General features: G+C 41.7%; 1 protein-coding gene across 5 annotated transcripts in view; it reads right to left on the minus strand.

The window, feature by feature from the left end:
* Nucleotides 1–16,174, minus strand: part of LOC119742480 — a 39,398-nt gene extending 23,224 nt beyond the window's left edge. For 4 of the 5 annotated variants that reach the window (XM_038218419.1, XM_038218417.1, XM_038218418.1 and 1 more), the window contains exons 1-13: nt 16,043–16,174; nt 11,371–11,639; nt 11,143–11,191; nt 9,184–9,454; nt 8,629–8,719; nt 7,000–7,713; nt 6,190–6,493; nt 5,134–5,347; nt 4,204–4,402; nt 3,528–3,659; nt 2,639–2,875; nt 1,092–1,390; nt 518–707 (exon numbers count right to left, since the gene is read on the minus strand). In XM_038218419.1, the coding sequence (XP_038074347.1) occupies nt 518–707; nt 1,092–1,390; nt 2,639–2,875; nt 3,528–3,659; nt 4,204–4,402; nt 5,134–5,347; nt 6,190–6,493; nt 7,000–7,713; nt 8,629–8,719; nt 9,184–9,454; nt 11,143–11,191; nt 11,371–11,562 (2,892 nt within the window). In that variant the 5' untranslated portion in view covers nt 11,563–11,639; nt 16,043–16,174. Of the gene's footprint in view, nt 1–517; nt 708–1,091; nt 1,391–2,638; nt 2,876–3,527; nt 3,660–4,203; nt 4,403–5,133; nt 5,348–6,189; nt 6,494–6,999; nt 7,714–8,628; nt 8,720–9,183; nt 9,455–11,142; nt 11,192–11,370; nt 11,640–13,405; nt 13,529–16,042 lie in introns of those variants that run through there. The other variant, XM_038218416.1, reaches the window with a different exon arrangement.
* Nucleotides 16,175–18,687: the final 2,513 nt, after the last annotated feature.

The following is an 18,687-nucleotide window of genomic DNA, read 5'->3' on the forward strand; positions in this document are numbered from 1 at the left end:
ATTAAAAAATCCAAATACGAGGTATTCGAAAAGTAATCATACTCAAATAAAGACAATTTTATTGCAATTTGATTCAACTTCTATTAAGAGACTTAATTAACCAGTTCATGCCAGAGTTCACGCAGCGAGCGAGGCCAGAAACGTGAGTGTGCTGCCCGAGGGTGATGGCTTCAACCCACCTGGCTTGAGGTCAAGTGCAAAGTAATTCCACGTCTCGTTCCGTTCCTGTCAAAAAAATCCCGGCCTGAACGGGTTAAATTGCTCGATCTATGACAGGATTCTTTTTTTCTTTTCATATTTTCTCCTGAAGCGATCAGAGCGTAGTGATCGAAATGTCAAGTTTCACAACCATCCGGTTCTTTTGAGAAGCACACATCTTCTCAAAAGAGAGTCTTCCACATTTTATTAGCACAAATCCTCACTACTCTATTTTTATTTTAATTTGCCAGGGGAAGGATGACCTTTTTTAATTGATTTATTACAGTTAAAGCAATTTTTAAGGGTTTTATCCGTTTACCTTGTTTGAGGAACCGAACTTGAGCAGTATGTTCTGAACACTCTTGCTGATAATCTGACTTGTCGTGGAGTCATCCATCAGAGCCTGCTGGAGGTCGATGCTGGCAAACATGTGCCCTTCTAAGGCACAATGCATGCCATCTGGAAGATGCAGATTGGAGCTAACCTTGAGGATGCTGGATGTTGCAAATCTAGGACAATATTTCCAAAAGGACAATATTTCAAACTTTGAAAAAGGATTGCCAAAAAGAGAATTGCAAATTTAACGTATAGGCCAGTTCATCACACAAATGTGAAAAACCATTTGTGGTCAATTGTGCCAAAGTTAGAATGAGACAACATTTTGAGTTCATGGAGACAAAAGTTTCATGACTTGATGATTTGCTTTGTTAGTTTAAAAAAGGTCCAAAATCACTCTAATTTTAGATTGAAATGCTCTTAAACGAACAGTCCTATACAAACTCGTTTTGACTGAATGAATTTCACTCTTAAATTGTCCCGTCCCTAGTTTCAGTTGGACGGAGTGAATTTTCAGTTGTCTAGATAGTGAAACATCACTCTCTGTATTTTCTGACCTGTAAATCTTCTTGTTGCATTCCTTCTCCTCTATGTACAGCACCCTGTGCATGACTTGTCGGTAGTTGTCTCGGGTGAGTGTTTCTGAGATGCTGCTGTCATGGCGTCTGTTCTGCAATGTTGGTGGAGGGTACTGCTTAAGCAGTCGGTCCATCAGCTCCTGTTCTGCTTGTGAGATGGTAGCTGTGCCTGCAGCATCTGTGAACTTGACAATATGGCTGTTGCTGCTGTTCCAGGGTTCAAGAACCACTCTGTCTGGCACGTCAGGGATCTGCAAGTCTCCAGCTCCAACATCAACCTACATTCCATTGCATGAGTAAGAATCTTAAACCTGGGGCCGTATTCACAAAACGACTTAAGTCATAAAAAAGCAAGCACCCCACTTAAATATGCGACTTAGACTGGTTTTACAATTTAAGCAGTATTCACAAAGCATTTTCACTAAGCGCCCCACTTATTTTCATGACTTAAATCTAAGTGTGGTCGGACCTGTCTTAAGTCAAGTTAAGTGGGGCACTAGGGTGTCATGGCGGCTTTATTCCTTTCCGTTGGTTGGTATTTTTAGGCACAAAATTGGACTTTCTAGGGGTAGAGGGAAATATCGTCAATAATGAATGATTGTAAAAGGAAAGCCAAGTTGAAAATAATGTGTGACAACCCTAAGATTGTAGTTCGTCGACATTCCGACAGTCATTTTCGAACGATTTGTTGATTTTTATGTGGGCGGCACGGGTACGATTGACGAAACCAATGTACCACGTGACTGCCGAAAGGCTATTAATTTAAATTAACTGTCTTACCTTCCAGCGCGTATGACATAAATCATCATGACAAATTGTTTCATACTCGATAGTAAATAAAATGAACAATTCACTTGTAGTTTAGTTGTTCAAACGACCGTAAAAACTATGGTAAATAACGACATGCACTGAGAGCATACGATGTGCATGACGAACTAGGTGGACGCGCACGTGACGCAGATAAGTTTTTGTGTATTAAATTGAGCTTGGAAACTGCGTCGCAGAATACGCGCACGCATGATAATGTTAAGGAAGCACGCACATTATTGATTGAACTGCTGCTGCGTAGGAACGTTTATGACGTACATATTTTGTGCATTGAGCAAGAGTGACTGTTTTGAACACTTAAGTTAAGTTGAGCACTAATATAATTGGGGTGCTTAGATCTTTCGTGAATACCATATTAAGCGTCCCACTTAAGTTAGTAGGGTGCTAAGATTTAAGTCTGGCTTAAGTTATCTCTTAAGTTTGAGTTTTGTGAATACGGCCGCTGGTTCTTAATATTTTGAGGGGGGGGGCTGCTGTCTTGCTTTCTTTTCCTCTTTGAATTGTAAAAGATTGCGTAAAGTTGTATTTTTCGATTTGCTCAAACTTATGAAAAAAAAACAATTCACTTCGCTTTTCAGGACCAATTTGTTTCATATCAAAAATGAAGATTCGATGCTAGAAAGTTAGTCTTTGATGTTACGGGCTACAGCTGTTAAAGGAAATTTCGGTTAGAAAAAGATTCATTTGGAGGCACAAACCTGCAGTCTTCGGTACAGCACCGGCTCACCGCCAAAGTTGAACACCACCGACTGGCTGAAAGTTCCCAACATCTGCGTTGTGAAGACGACTTGAACTCGGTATCTGCCACTGCTTCCATCATCAGCCAGGAGACTGCCTGGGCAAACCTGCAGCTTGTCATGGTCCATGGCATTTTTGGACAGGTAGAAACTGACGTGGGGGTCAGGGAAAAGCAAGCCAACTTCCTTCAGAGGTTTCTGATGGGTTAACATCAAACAAAAACAAATTGAAGTGTCTGTCTTGTACTTTCTTTACAAAGCTGATTGTTTGTAAAGCCTCATCAAATCATATACTTAGGGGACTGAACACCACATTATATATTATAATATAATAAGGTGGTGCTTAAATAGTACTTTATATCAAAGGTATCAAAACGCTTCACAATATTTGGGCCCCAATGCACCTCAACCTTGCATCAAAACGGTGCATTTACAGCTTTTGCATTTGCTCCCCATTTTTCAGTGCTATTAGGTCCATAAGTCCAAACACAAAGAGGTTGATCTTTACAAACGTATTCTCTACAGCCAGGGGCGTAAATCCCTGGGGGACGGGGAGGGGGCATATCCCCCCACTTCTTGTCCGGGGCGGGGGAGGGAGGGAGAGAGGGATGGGCCATTGGATCATCCCTCTCTCCCTCCCTCCCCCGCCCCGGTCAAGAAGTGGGGGGATATGCCCCCTCCCCCGTCCCCCAGGGATTTACGCCCCTGGCTGTAGAGAATACGTTTGTAAAGATCAACCTCTTTGTGTACAAAATTTGCATTTTACTTTCTGTTATAATTCAGCAGATCATAGTACACACCCTCGGGATAAGTAGTTTTTTTCACGATCAAGTACAAATATAAAACAAACCTCATATTTGGATTTGATGCTGAACTCCCATCTGAAGGTATGTACACGAGATCCAGGAGTGCTGTCAATTTCAAGATGCTTGTTCAACTCCTCCGAGCAGTCTACATCAACATCGGGTAGTCTGTCTTCAAACTGATTTAAAAAAAAAAAAGGGCAAAAAAAGACACCGGTACTTCTGACATCCTTTTGCTGTTGTCTTACTATTATACTTGGGGGAAAATGCGAAGTTATAACTTGAGGATTACCTGAAGTTTTCTTTGAGGATTTACGAGGTTTGACAGGGTTTTATAGGGTACCTCGGGATTCAACGTCAAGATACTGCATGTTCAATTTTGCATTCATCCCTTATACAAATTGCAGCTTATCCTACCAAAGAATGTTAGGTGCAAGGGCATCAATCACTTCTCAAAAGTGGGGTACTTAGTACTTTGATCAGAACTGATGCAGTGCAAAGTGCGAAACCATAATGGCGTGGGGTTCGGGGCCAAATCAAGAGCCCCTGAAACGTTTGGACTCTAGACACTTTGTGTTTAGCCAAACTTGTTGATGGAGTGATTGACTTTTAGAATCAAATATTCATGTCTATAAGGCTTCTAATTTTGATTCTGGGATGAACGCTTGTTCTAACCCCAAACCCCACCTCTACCCCTGGCCTGGGGCCTGTCAGCAAACCTACCACATCCATTCCAGCTTCGTGCATCGCCAGCAAGTCGCCCATGTAAGAATGAAGCTTCCTGTCCCTGGCTGTCTTGATCTTGGCCATACGATACTGGTGGCGCTCTTTCCATTCGTCCAGCTCTTCGCGACTGTGGGCCTTGGTGCAGCTGTTGTTCTCGGGGGTAGTACTGCTGAACAAACACGTGCCACCCTCAACCCTAGGACAAACCAAAACCATACTTATTTGTTAAAGCCGTGTTCTCCGCACTCTTCAACAAATTCAATTTTTTTTTTATGAATATTTGGACACAAACAGATCTGCTTTGCGAGCAGACTGGCCCCCAAAACGTTGAACAACATTGTTGACATTTTATGAATTCTTGACTTGTTTTGACTTTTTGACCAAAAGGTATTTATGAGTGGGAATAAATGTGTTTGGCCAGTATTAAACAAGTACGAAAACCGGCTATATAGGGCCCTTAATTGACACTGATAATGGCCCTCACCTTTGGCCTGGGCCATTATCAGCAACCAGGCCCCTAGCTGGTTTTAAACATACTTGTTGAAACCCGACATCTGAAATATTTATTCCCTTAATCATTATGAATTGAAATTAATTGAGGAAACCATAACTTCACATTATAGCAAGTTTTTCCCCATGGATTAAGTATTTCGTTGGAGGCTCCCAAAAAATGTGGCTGGCCCTGGCCGCGGCAGGACCATGCGTAAATCAACTACTCATGATACTTAATGTCCAAACACTCATGGAAAATCCCCCAATTAAATCATGTCCCAGCTGCACTTTACAGTATACCTCACACATCTATCACATTGAAAAACTGCTAACTTGCTGTGAAGTCAGAGATATTTTACAAAGTTTTTATATTTTCAAATTTAGTTGAAATATGACCTAAACGGGCCTGTTGGAAGTAAATCAACATGTACTTACACTTCACATAGCCGATAGTTTCCATCCTCAACATTCCAGGGGGGTTTGCGATGCTTCCAATCTTTCTCTCTGTCAGAATCGACCCTTGCCCTGTGGCCGACAGTTTGCAGATGCTGTTTCAGCTCAACCATTTGCTCGAAGTGCTGACTGCAATAGGAGCAGCAGTACGGCTGAATCTTGGATGTGATGGACATGACTTCCTCCAATGTCCCGACTGCATACCCAAAGAAAATAAAATATTTAGAAAATACTCCCAATACTTGAAAGATTTTAATTCCTGTATCCTTTCATTTGACTTTTGCTAATTAGGTGCAATATACTTCATGAGGCTTGTCTTTCATTTATGTAAAGGTATAAGCAATTTGACAATAAACCACCTTAAGTTTCAAGTTTCATTCACTTTTCCTATTTCATTTTATCTAACTAGATTTTCAAAGTGTTTAAAGTACCATGAACCGGTCCTTTCTGCTATTGTGCTGGCACTTCCTCTGCATATGCACATCATGAAGGTACGTATACAAGATAATAAATTACCCTCTTAACCCAAGCTAATGAGTCGCTCAATGGATAAAGTGTTAGTCCACGGGCCCGACGACCTGAATTCGAGACACAGCCATGCATGGATTCAACAAAAATACAAAATTCCCCTGTTTTTCCTAAAGCACAAGTTTTCTTCCTTTATTGTTTAAAATCAAGGCCTGTTGCAGAATATTCCTTCTTCTGTGTCTGATTTGTGGCACAGGTCGAGGATTTTTTTTTTAAAGGGAAGGAAATTCCAAAATTGCTATAGGTCTGTAATGTAAACGAGGCCAAGGCGAACATTCGTCATGGTAAAAATTTCTATAAAGATCAGTGCATGCAGTGCTGATACGAGAGAGAAAAACTATTCGGAACAGGTTCATGGTCAAATATTCACCGGCAAAGCCATGCCAGAAATACCAATCCAACACATTCAAGAACTGCCAATGTGGGGGGAGGCCGGTGTGCTAAATGTTATACTTTAATAGTCTTTACTTGTGACATTTTTTCTCATAAAAATCGTCAACCCAAACTCACGGTTGTGCTTTCCCATGTAAGTCCACAGCTCAACTTCTTCGGGAAAGTGTGGATGTGTGCAGGAATCGTTGTCACAACGATCCCGCTTTCTACAAAGAACGGGTAAGGTCTGTCTTTTGAGAGAGGGATGGCGCCCTTGAGCAATACGCCACACTTTTGTCCTTTCTGAGTATAAAACAACTTGACGTGATGATTCGTGTGCTTGATCTTCTTCAGCATACTGTATTCTGTGGGCGAATGCTGGTGCGCCGAGTTTCACGATCACGTCTTGCCTGACAGGGCATTTCCACACATCAATTTCAACCTGTATGATTCCAAACAGAAGAATTAAAAGCCACGTAGGATTATTTGCAACTACCCAGAAAAGTACCTTCTAATATTTAGTTTGAAACTTTGCTCAAATTGAAGAAAGGGCCGGCAGGCAAATACCCTGTGAAATTACCCTTCTTGAGAGGGTATTTTGCCAAAGTAAATCAACATTGCATGTGGTTTCAACAAAAAAGTATGCAGGCGGGCACACTTTTTACGTGCATTAATTAGCAATGGAGCCTGAAAATTGTACATCCATGTTTTCTCAAACTGTAACATGTACAGGCCACTGTATGAGCCAACAAAGAAATCAACAGGTTATTTGTAATGCAGCCTATATGCTCGAGCAGAGAGTTGAGTGTTGGAGAAAACCTTGAGAACATATCACAAATATTGACTTTTGATATTAGGCCGAGTACATTTTTCTTTCAATTGTGTTAACGTAATATGAGCAAATAGGCACAATTCATCTGCTTATTATTTAAAGGAAAAGTTATGTACCTCATTGTGGGCATAACTGCACGAGTCACCCAGCCAGCATCCAAAGCGTTTTACGATGTGACGGCAAAGACGGGCACCGCGATGTGATCCTGTCCGTATCTTCAGGTACTGCTGTTCTCCCTTTGTAATCAGAGCGTGCACCATTACCTCGCTCCAGGGATGCTTCTCTTCGCCGTTGCAGTGTTTCCCTTCTGCAGATCTTTCACTCATGACCGGAGGGGAACTATCAAAGCACTTCTCGCAAAGATTCAAGAAACGGCCCCCGACCTTTGACATCAAATCTCTGTAGGCTTTCCTGTCTTTGTCAGTGATGATCGCTGATCTCTTGCGTTCTGCAAATTGGCTGACAGTTTGTTTCTTGTTTCTTGTTTGAGAGTCATTGCTTTGGGGAGCATCTTGACTGTCAACGCTAGCTGATTCCGAACACTTTCGCTTTTTATTTCGGACAATTTGAAATCCCTCATTAGTGGAAGGTTGTGGTAGCTGCCTTGGAAGATTATGTGGAAGATTCTGGGAATGGCGCAGGTACCTGCAAATCTCTCTTCGAGCAAACCGTCCACCTCGTTCAGCATTCCATATGTTCTGTTCTTCTTCACTGTGACAGTACGAACAAAGTTCTCTCTTTAAACAATGGTTTGTAGTTTCGATACTCTTGCACATCTTGTAGAATCCTTGATAGTATGGATTAGTTCTCTGACGGATGACACCCCAAACCTGCACAAAACCAAGATGTTTTTGCAACAAAGTTGAGTTTCAGATAAGTATCAAATCTCTATGACCATGGTACCCTAGCTTCTACAGTTTTCACAGAGTTACAAGAAACGTCCGAGAATAAAATAGATCTCAGACATAATGACATCATGCTTTGTTTACATGTGCGACGACTGGCTGGCTTCTCCCCACCTGGCTTCAATAGGAAAGTGCACATGTAAACAAAACGAGAGTCATTATGTCCTAGGTCTACTACAGAAGATTTTGAACGTCATCTCCTAATGATGTGCAAGTTATGGTCAGGTCCTCACATAATCAATCAAGTTTCAATTGCCTGATGATTCACATGAGCCATGACAAAGATGTTTCCTTGTATAAGACTGTTTAAAAATGTTTCCTTGTAAATACCGTTTAAATCCTACTTGCGACTTTGGTGGTGTACATGGCAAATGATTTGGCCTATTGATGTGACTCCTGATGAACTGCAATGCAGATAGTGTACAAAATAAATTGCAGAAAACTACCAACTTTGCATTATTGTGTACCTTAAGCTTTTCCATGTTAATTTTAAAAGGCCAACTGTATAACCATTGGCGGAGGGGGGGGGGCCTATGGCCCCTACCAAACAAAACATTACTATTTAGTCGGAGGAGAGAATTAGACACCTTTTTGTCTTATTCAGGAAACAAATTAAAATGTTACGTATCTTCCTCGCAAGCCATCACCTACACATAATCCTGCAAATAGTGCAAGATACTTACGCATCATTCCCTCACCCTTCTGAAAATAAAATACTCAAGCCTTCTAATGGCCCCCCCTCCAAAAAAAAATAATAATAAAATGTTTTGAAAAATTTGGTGCAGGATCTGCTCCTGACTGAAACTACCTATATTTTTTAAAGGAACTCTTTCATCTGACCTTATTCCTTTGAAGGTAACAAAGAAGCAAATCTCCCTGGCATGAATGCCTCCCTCTGGGCTGATGTCTATAGCAATTCCAGCAGGCCAACCTATCACACATTCAAAGAAACAGAAATACTCAGTGTTGTAGTTGAGTACTTTTTGCCAAGTACCGAGTATTGCCTAGTACGAGTACTTGTACCTCCGAGTACAAGTACAGGTCTCCGAGTACGAGTACTTGTACGTTCGAGTGCGAGTACTTGTACTTCCGAATACGGCCATACGGCAATTAAATGGTTCATTGTGCACAATCGGCCCAGGCCCAGTCAGACTGATATACAGATCCACTCACAGCTAGCTGTTGCATGTGTTTGTCCGGACATGCACAGAGGAAAATCAGGAACTTTGATTTCTCTGCAAGCCAATCAACCATTTAAACTGAAAGTATTGATAAAATAAGGCTGTGGTAAGTCAAGCTAGCTCTCCAGTAATTTAATATAACTCTAGGGACTGATGTCTATATTTCATATGTTTGGATGTGGAAAACAGAAAAAGAAAAAAAACTTAAGCACACCTTAAATTGAATGTTTCCAAAAAATGGCGGCTTTCATATGACAAATATGGGGGCGTCACAGACGAGGTCGCAGTTTCACCGTTGCCCCTGTTGGAAAACGTCCGGCTTCTACTTCCTACCCTCTGTGATGCTGGGCTGTTGCGTTGTGCACGTGGCTGGCAGGGCTGTGACTGCAGCGGCCTGGGAGCATTTTGCGTTGAAGAAGGCTCTTCGGAGGAAACGTCCTCCGACAAGGCACTGAATTGGTTGCTGGTAGGCACGGCTGGATGAACTGTTATCAAGAAACAAATTTCAAATACATTTTTGAAAATAAACATATCTCTTGCTGATGTCTTCATTCAATACTCCAGTGGCCATTAGACCATAAAATAATGGATATCTGGATTTTAAAGGTCCATCATTTTACTTTAAATTTTAATTTTTTACTTGCCATTTTACATTTGATGTCGTCATGTGTACATTCATCGCCTCATTATTTTTATATATAGTATAAGGTATTAGGTTTTTAGAGAAGTTTTACACCGATTTTAATCGAGAAGTACATGTTGTTTGTGATTGTTTTAAATTTTATACATTTACTTGACTTGTAATCTACTTAGTGTTTTTAATGAGCTGTCCAACCATATGCAATTGCCTTTTTAAGGATAAATAAAGTATTTTGAATTGAATTGAATTGAATTGAATTCATTGATCGATCAAAGCCCAACCACCTTCGCACGTGAGAAACAACACATGCACATTCAAAATGCCACACAGCATGTTCCAGCTGCACGCATCGAGTGAATGTGCATGCATATCAGACATAAATATTTATATCAGGCTTCCAGTGGTCAAAATAAATCAGCGTATTGAATGCTTTTGTAAAACTTGCCCAGATGACAGCAATATTGTCAGTAAATATACCCGGGTTGCGGACAATATTACTTTTGATATTGTCCGGGGCACCCTCATCCAGGCTTTTTGGCTGGTTCCCGCAAGATCAAGAGCGTAGAAACTTACAGTTGTCAACCACTCATCAGAGCGTAGTGCGCGGTACCGTCGAACATGGATGCCCACGCAGCAAGCAGCAGGCCAGGTATACGCGCACGGATGTCAATAAGCACAATGGCATGCAGCTCCTTATAGTTTGACGAAATTGAAGAAAATGACAGTGCCTTGAATTGTATTTTTTGCGAATCAAGTCAGCCTGATATAAATAATAATAAAATTGGATGGCTTTTTCCAGGGGATACAAGAATATATTGCACTCGCTATGACAATATTGCACTCATCTTTGACTCGTACAATATTGTCATAGCTCGTGCAGTATATTTTTGTATCCACCTCAAAGCCTTCCAATATTTTATAATTAACTATGGTTTTGATTGGTCAAATTGCCATGAGGCTGGGTTTACGGGATCAGTGTATTGATTGATTTTTGAGAAATAAATTCCTTTTTCAAAGATAATCTCCATACAGCGACGAACAATGAAATTTAAAAAAAAAGATCAATAACCAGAGCAATTAAAAAAACCCAGTCAAGCCACGAAAAGCTTTCTGAAGTTATAGAACTTTAACACCTTGCCTTAATTTTAAACATTTTGAGCCGGCATTATATTATAATAACCGGACCCAGGCGCGGGATTGTTTTTCACAAATTTAACTCAATGCTAGACGGGTTCAGGCCATCATCTGCGTGTAGCACACCCTTATATTTCTGGCCTCACTTGCTGCGAGCGGGTCGCAGACAGATATTTCAAGCCTCGCACGTTGCATGTTTATCTGCATCCGCTCCGAATACCGGAAAAACCTTATTGCGAGTATGTATCATCCAACACGAACTGGTTAAAAAAGAGTTGAATTTTGCTGAGGTATCAAGACCAGTCTTTTCTGAGAATTTGAACGCATGCTTAGTAATGAACATACAGACGTGGGCACTACGTCTTCTTTTGATAAAGACTTGTAGAAATGATTACTTACTGTCATTGCTGCGCAACGGTTGATTGACTGTTGAGTCTGTCTCATCCACCTGACAAGCACAACAAAGTTAAGAATCAGTGTGGTGTATTTAAAGTTTTCAATTTTTGTTTTGTTAAATAACTGGTCTGCCAGATGATTTTTGTTCCAAGAAACGAATTAAGTGACAGCCTAAATCTGACTAAATGGAATTGATCGCCCTAAAACATTGCGTAAAATAATTATTCTCACCTCTGTTGAAGGAGCATCTGCCTCATCATTTCTATTAGCCATCCCCGGTGGTGAGTCCGTTTGTCTTGATGAACGGTCGTTGATGGTAACTGTTCCATCTTCTGTTGGTGCCGATGTTGGGACCTCGTTGGACGCGGCTGAGCCCGATGGTCCACCCTCGGTGGTCTGATTGCTCCCCATCTTGCTCGGCATCTTGGAAAATTGGGCGATTGGGCGTAGTGTAGAGGAGTGGGAAGAGGGGCATGCAAATCAAGCAATGTGATTTCTGCCTGACAAATATTAAAAAATAAATAAATAAAATGATGATAACAATGACTCATGTGTAATGAATTAGAAAGCAGATGCTGGTCTAAAATGCTGGTCACTGTTATAGCTTTTGAATGTACGCTAACCCTGCTGTTATTGTTTTTGTTTTGTTATGTGTTGTTTCTTTTTGCAATGTTCACTGCAACTTGAGTTCTATGCCCCATCCCCCACTAAAGGGGTGTTCCCCCCCCCCCCCCCCACAAGAGGTCTGTGCACTCCCACACTCCCCCTTCTCCCTCTCCCTTCACAAATTTGGGAGTATAACAAAGTTAGTGAGCTTTGTATGTTAACACCCATTGAGTGCCCCAATGAGGGGGGGGGGGGGCCCAATGCTTGAAGGTTTTAACCAAAGCCCCCCCCCCCTCCCCAAATAAGAAAACAACAACAAGACTTTTCCTCCTTACATTTTCACCAACAAAATACAAAATTGGGCCCAAAAATTCATCTTCAAATGTTTCTGTCAAATTTAGTCAAACGTTCAGACAAGTGCCAAGAAGCTAGAAGTAATCCCTCCAAATTTTTCCAAAAACAGCCTTGATATTTTTTCATTCAGAAAACGAAATTGAAAAATAAAGGTGTGGGGGGGGGAGGGATTACTGCTAGTACAAGTTGTGAGGGTCTGGCGCTTCTATTACTCAGGCGCGGTTCTAGAACCAATATTTTTGGGGGGCTAGCACGGTGGATCCAGAATTTTTTTTAGGGAGGCGTGCTGAAATGTAGACCGGTTATTTTTTCCAGACACTTAGGCCTCCAAAAATCAATAGGTGGGTGGGGGGGGGGGGGGGAGGGCTCATGCCATATTTTCAATGGGGAGCGCCTATAAAATCCTAAAATCATTCACACTATATTAACTAATGCACCCTTGTCACGGCTATTTCTTCTTTAGGGGCAGACCGTTCGCATGTCAACAAAATCCTTCTTTTTGCTAATGCAATTTTTTTTTTACGGAATTTATTTTTGGGGGCTACAGCCCCCCCTAGCCACCCCCCCCCCCCCCCCCCCCCCCCCCCCCCGTAGAACCGTGCCTGCTATTACTGGTACCTTTAGAAATAAAAACAAGTGTTAAAATGTCAACCATCCCCCTTGCTGGACATGTCACTGGAGCACCCTTCCCAAAATTCAGCCAACACCCCTCTTAGGCCAACAAAAAAAGTCTCCGGTTTCTGGTATGCGCGCGCGTCGCCGTAGCCATGCGCGTAGGCAAAATGAAAAAGTTATTATGACTTGAATTCTGCTGCTGCACGATTTTAACGTGTTTTTAGATGGGGTGACGATCGAGAATAAGCTTTATGTGGCCTCTCTGGACTCCCATATAATTGCGCTAAAGTTTAGTCGGGCACCATTTGCAGTCATCAGCCGACATTATAAGCAAAAAAATCGGGTAAAAAAAAAAAAAGCCGCGTCGCCGCACCACTTTTTGGGCAAGCTCCATACCAGAAACCGGAGACTTAATTTTTTTTGGCCTTACTCTCCCCTTTGCTTATTGGGCCCCTGTTATGTTTGAAGCAATTAACGTGGGAGAAAAAAACAATTACAAATATAGATGTACAGTTAGTTTACAAGTAAAAGCAAGGGGATATTTATTAACATATTTCAATGCACATCGGCCTATACGTGTTGTTCATGCTACACAACAAACTTGACTCGATTCCCACATATCAGGAAAAACAAAGTCTCAATCTTGATGCAAAGTTCGATTAACACATCAAATGTATGCCCTGAAACTTACCACCTTCACTGAAACACCCCGAAGACTCTAATTCACGACCTCATATCCCTTAGAAAACTGTTCCGATTCGATTTAAATCCCCGACGATCGACTATGCCAGAACACCAATGACGAAATGTCTGTTGACAATGGGTGTTTTCTGTACGCACGGTTAATTTCACATACGCCACACGTACATTGCGTGGAAAGGGGATTTCCCACATCATTATGTACGGGGAATTCCCAGCATGAATGGCGCAATCGCAGCCTCATGCAAGTGGTAAATCACGGTTACGTCATTGTGCGGGCTATATATAGCTCTGGTGGAAATGTCAGGTGTCAGGTTATATTACTGTCCACCTTACTCTAAATAGGAAAGTGCACATGTAAACAAAGCGTGACGTCTTAGGCCTATTTGGGATCATTCTCTTACTTATGGATGCAGTGAGGCACTCAGTGGGTTTGATCACTCTTTTTTAGCTTGATTCTTATTTTCTTCTCCAAGTTCCGTGCTTGAGGAAATAATTGGGGGCGGGGGCACCAGCATTTAATTGGGGGTCGATCCCGAACCAAATTTTCCGGTGGCTGACGGGCCGCTGCTACTTTAAAGGGGGTGGGTGGACATAATTTCTTTTCCCCTGTTTCTTACCTACTATAAATTTTATATTTCACAAATCTGTTGGGGGAAGGGCAATAGGCTTTATTGACGTGTCGGCCATATTAAATTGAAAGCGAGGTAAAATCTTCAGTTTTGGAACTTGCAAATATAGAAATGAATGCAATGAAATAAAGTAAATTACAAATTAATATCAGTCTGCTCAGACAAATAATTAAACATTTATGATTAAACATACTGTAATGTTTTAAACCACATAAAACAAAATTGAAAGTGAGTCTTGGAACGCATAAATAGTCTGGTACCATCCCATTCAACAAGTTACAATTTATAAAATACATTAAGTGGCCACTATCAAAAATGGCTTCCGCGATAATAAGGTCTATAAAATTTATTTCAGATGAGTTGTCTACACTCCTCTTCTGATTTAAGTACTAAACAAAAACCAACAAAAACCCCACAAAATAATTAATAAAAATTAATTATCTCTTCAAACTGTAATATCCGCAATTTTTATGGGGGCACTTGCCCCCCCCCCCCCCCCCATCTCCCCCATGGCTATGGAACTTGGGAGAGGCATGTCCCCTTGCTCCTCTTTGTTAAAGGGAATATACAACATTTGCAAACAACGAAAAATAAAACTATCAAGTTTTTGCGAAATACCTTAACAGGATGTTGGTAAATGACAGTCTAAAGCATCCTGTAAAATTATGGCACCTGGTATACTGTCATTTTCAAGAAAAGTGGTATTTTTGTATCAATTTCCAACGCTGATCGGCCGATCAGCGTTGGAAACAACTGGCTTTTTATCAAATACTGGCCCCAATTGACCATTGCACTTGTTTGCAATCGATTACAAACCTATAAACGGGTACGAGCCAGCTAAACTGGTTCCCTGACCTTACAATTCCCCAATGTATGTAAACTGCTCTGTTTCTTCTTATATGGAGTCAGGGAACCAGACTACAGGAAAATGATCGTTTTTCTTGGTTTTTATAGCATTTTCGAACCCAAAACCTCCAAAAAGTTAGTGTAACTATATTTGCTTTATATTTCCGACCCCCCAATTCCACCCATTTCTGAAAATTACAGCAAAAGCAAATGATGTATATTCCCTTTAATGGTTAGATCCCATTCGAACAGTGCCCTCAGGATATTTTATAGGTGAAAATTCCATCTTCCCATTTGATATTATGACTCCCACTCAATAAAAATTCATTGATAATGAAATGTAGCAATTGATCAAGTAAAAAAAAATCCAACCTTTCTGTTTAAATGAAATTATTTGGTTGATTATGTGGCTTATTTTGGATTTCTGATAGTGATAGTCTTAGTACAACTTTCAGACATTGAAATATGTAATTTGCTATCTCTAAATACCTTTTTTTCTAGTTCTTCAAATTTTAGCTCAGTGAAAAGAATTGACACAATCAGAATGCAAAATGTACATCATTTTGAGCAAACATCAATCTTCAATATTCACCAGAAAACATCTCTCACCTTATGTAAACCGTATTCTAGAGAATGTCCAAAAAAGTGTCCGTCTGACTATTTTTTGAAATAACTACAAAACCATGAAGTCAAATTTGTTTATATTGTGCAGATACTCCTTAATCCTTGGCCCAAACCCAGTATGAGTTTCATTGAATTTCAGTCACGCATCACTGCACAATTGTGGATTGATCACAACAACATATTTTTGACCAAGTTTGTTGCCTTCAATAGACGCACAATCAAACATTTTCAAAATTGACTTCATGGTTTTGTAGTTATTTAAAAAATAGATGGACACTTTTTGGGGACATACTGTATTTGAGACAAGGAGAGAAAAAAAACTTTTTGGGGGGCGGGCAAAGTTTTAAAGTACAAAGCAGGTTGAATTGCCACAATTGCTAACAGTAGTGCACCAACGTGTAACGTGTAAGCCATACTACAGAAACAAAATACAAAAATACAGTCGGTATGTAACATGAACCACAGACATGCAACTAAAAGGAGAAGTTCAGTGGCACAAATAGACGTCTTCCCGCGTCTTCACTTACCTACTACCCAGAGCAACCTTCGAAGACTTAATTCACGACCTTATTCAACAAGGAAATGCTTGAGTTCGATTTAAATGTCCCAATGCCGTTCAATGATGTTGTTTTTTAAATACACGTAGTGACGTACGTATCTTTTTCTACATACGCATCATAAGCAGGGTGACCGTAAGGTCATGCCCAAATTCTGCTAAATGCACTTCAAAAATCTGCCAAATTCCCTAGAATCAGTCGAATTACACCATAAATACCTAAAATCACATGAAGATGTTGTAGTATTGCCTTAATTAAGATTCAAATTATATTATAAACAATCTCTCGTCACATAAAGATGTCATGAATGTGAGAAAAAAAATAAGGCAAAATGCGGTTGCTTCAAGACGAAGATCCGGTTCCCATAGCCCGACTGCGTCTGGCCGTACAGTACTATCGCAAGCTCTGTAGTACGGCCAGACGCTGAATGCTTCCAAAAAGACTGAATTTTTTTGGCCGCTGATGTAGCGATTTTGCTACATCTTTTGATCGAGATTATCTTTTCATCCAGGACAAAAATTTCCACAGTTAAGGTTCTTAGTCGTAGAGCAACTCATACCTTTTCGAAAAAACGTTCTTTGGTCTCAATATTTTCATCCATCTGGCCAAAAGACGACTTTCAGTCATCATCTTCCACAAATATCGTCCCGAAAATGCTCCCCCATGCGATTTCAAAATGGCGGCCGCGCTGTAACTCATGAATATGCATGAAAAGTTTGTGACGTATGACCTCGTGTTTTTGGAAGTGCGTGCGGCGGCGCCGTACGTACATATGTACATGTACATTACTTGTAGACAACAGCCCAGTACGTGCATGCACACCGCCGCGCGGACGTACGTGTGCATGCACGTACTGGGCTGTTGTCTACAAGTAATGTACATGTACATATGTACGTACGGCGCCGCCGCACGCACGTCCAAAAACACGAGGTGTACGTCACAAACTTCATGCATATTCATGAGTTACAGCGCGGCCGCCATTTTGAAATCGCATGGGGGAGCATTTTCGGGACGATATTTGTGGAAGATGATGACTGAAAGTCGTCTTTTGGCCAGATGGATGAAAATATTGAGACCAAAGAACGTTTTTTCGAAAAGGTATGAGTTGCTCTACGACTAAGAACCTTAACTGTGGAAATGTTTGTCCTGGATGAAAAGATAATCTCGATCAAAAGATGTAGCAAAATCGCTACATCAGCGGCCAAAAAAATTCAGTCTTTTTGGAGGCATTCAGCGTCTGGCCGTACTACAGAGCTTGCGATAGTACTGTACGGCCAGACGCAGTCGGGCTACGGTTCCCAGTGAACCTCAGCAGCTAGACCAGGCAACCTGGCCCATTATACAGGTTATTGCTTTAAACGATTGAAGGTTTTTTTTTTTTAAACAAATGTACCCATTTTTTTTCAAATTTGCTATGTTTTTTTTCTGTCAAATAACCATTTTGCAGAAATCTGCCCCCCCCTACAATCAATTCTGTCAAATTTTCTGTCAAACTCGTTCTTTTACGAACAATTCTGTCAAATTTAGCCGAAATTCGGCTAAAACGGTCACCCTGAAAAATAATATTGCGTGCGAGGGAATTCCCCGTTGCGTCAGGTGACGTCTGGGCGGGGATTCCCAGATGTCGCAATCACATTAAAGCGTAGCAAGTGACACCCGAGCCCCTCGCTTTTTTTATCATCATTAATAAAAGTTCTGTCGCGCTTTTGCCACACGGAAATGAATTACATTCGACACGTCAGAAGCACGACGTTTGACGCAGGCCTAACCCTCGGGTGTAAAAAAAACTGCCCTGGACTACAATAGACCACCACAACAAGCAAATTGATTCGGGGGCACGAGCGGGTCTACGGTTTAGGTTTTTTAAAGGATTGAGCAGAGGTGTTCGTACACAAGGTCATTTTTAGGGGGATCGGGAGGGGGTTAGATAACAAAAAGGGCACTCCTCATCAGTGCTGAAAGGTAGATCGTTGGAGTTGGGGGAGGAAAGGGGGGGGGGGGTGGACACCAGTGGCGTAGCCAGGAATTTTTCAGTGGGGGGGGGGGGGGGGGGGCTGGGGGGCTGGAACATTTCATGGGGGGGGGGGGCGTCATGTAGATCAATGATAACTTTTTTAGAAACTCAAAATCTCAGGGGGGGGGGGGCGACTGGGGGGGGGGGGGGGACGACAAGGTTACATGGGGGGGGGGGGGGCGAGGTTTCATGGGGGGGGGGGGGCTGTGGGAACCCCCCCCCCCGTGGCCACGCCACTGGTGGACACCATCTTCCTATGGAGTGCTGTAAAAAGCGGATTATGTGCACTACCGGACGACGTGGCGCTTTTCAAAGAGGCAAAATAATAAATTGCAGACGTTTGCACGACCTAAAAAAAAGGCGCTCTTGAAAAAATGGCACTTTGGAAAAAAAACGTGCTCATTTACAATATGGGGGAGGGGAGGGGCGTAAATACCCCCCCCCCCGGGTGTTGGGTGAATTTGGACTTTGAATATGGATTCCTGGTTGCATTGCGCATGCCTCAGTGGACCGAATTACAATAGTCACGTGCATGGGCGTCGCGAGGGCCTGGGGCAAGGGGTGGAGCGCTTGCCCCCGGGAAAAGAAACCAAAAAAAAAG

Source organism: Patiria miniata, unplaced genomic scaffold (genome assembly GCF_015706575.1).
Source record: "Patiria miniata isolate m_02_andy unplaced genomic scaffold, ASM1570657v1 HiC_scaffold_6, whole genome shotgun sequence".
Lineage (NCBI taxonomy): Eukaryota > Metazoa > Echinodermata > Asteroidea > Valvatida > Asterinidae > Patiria > Patiria miniata.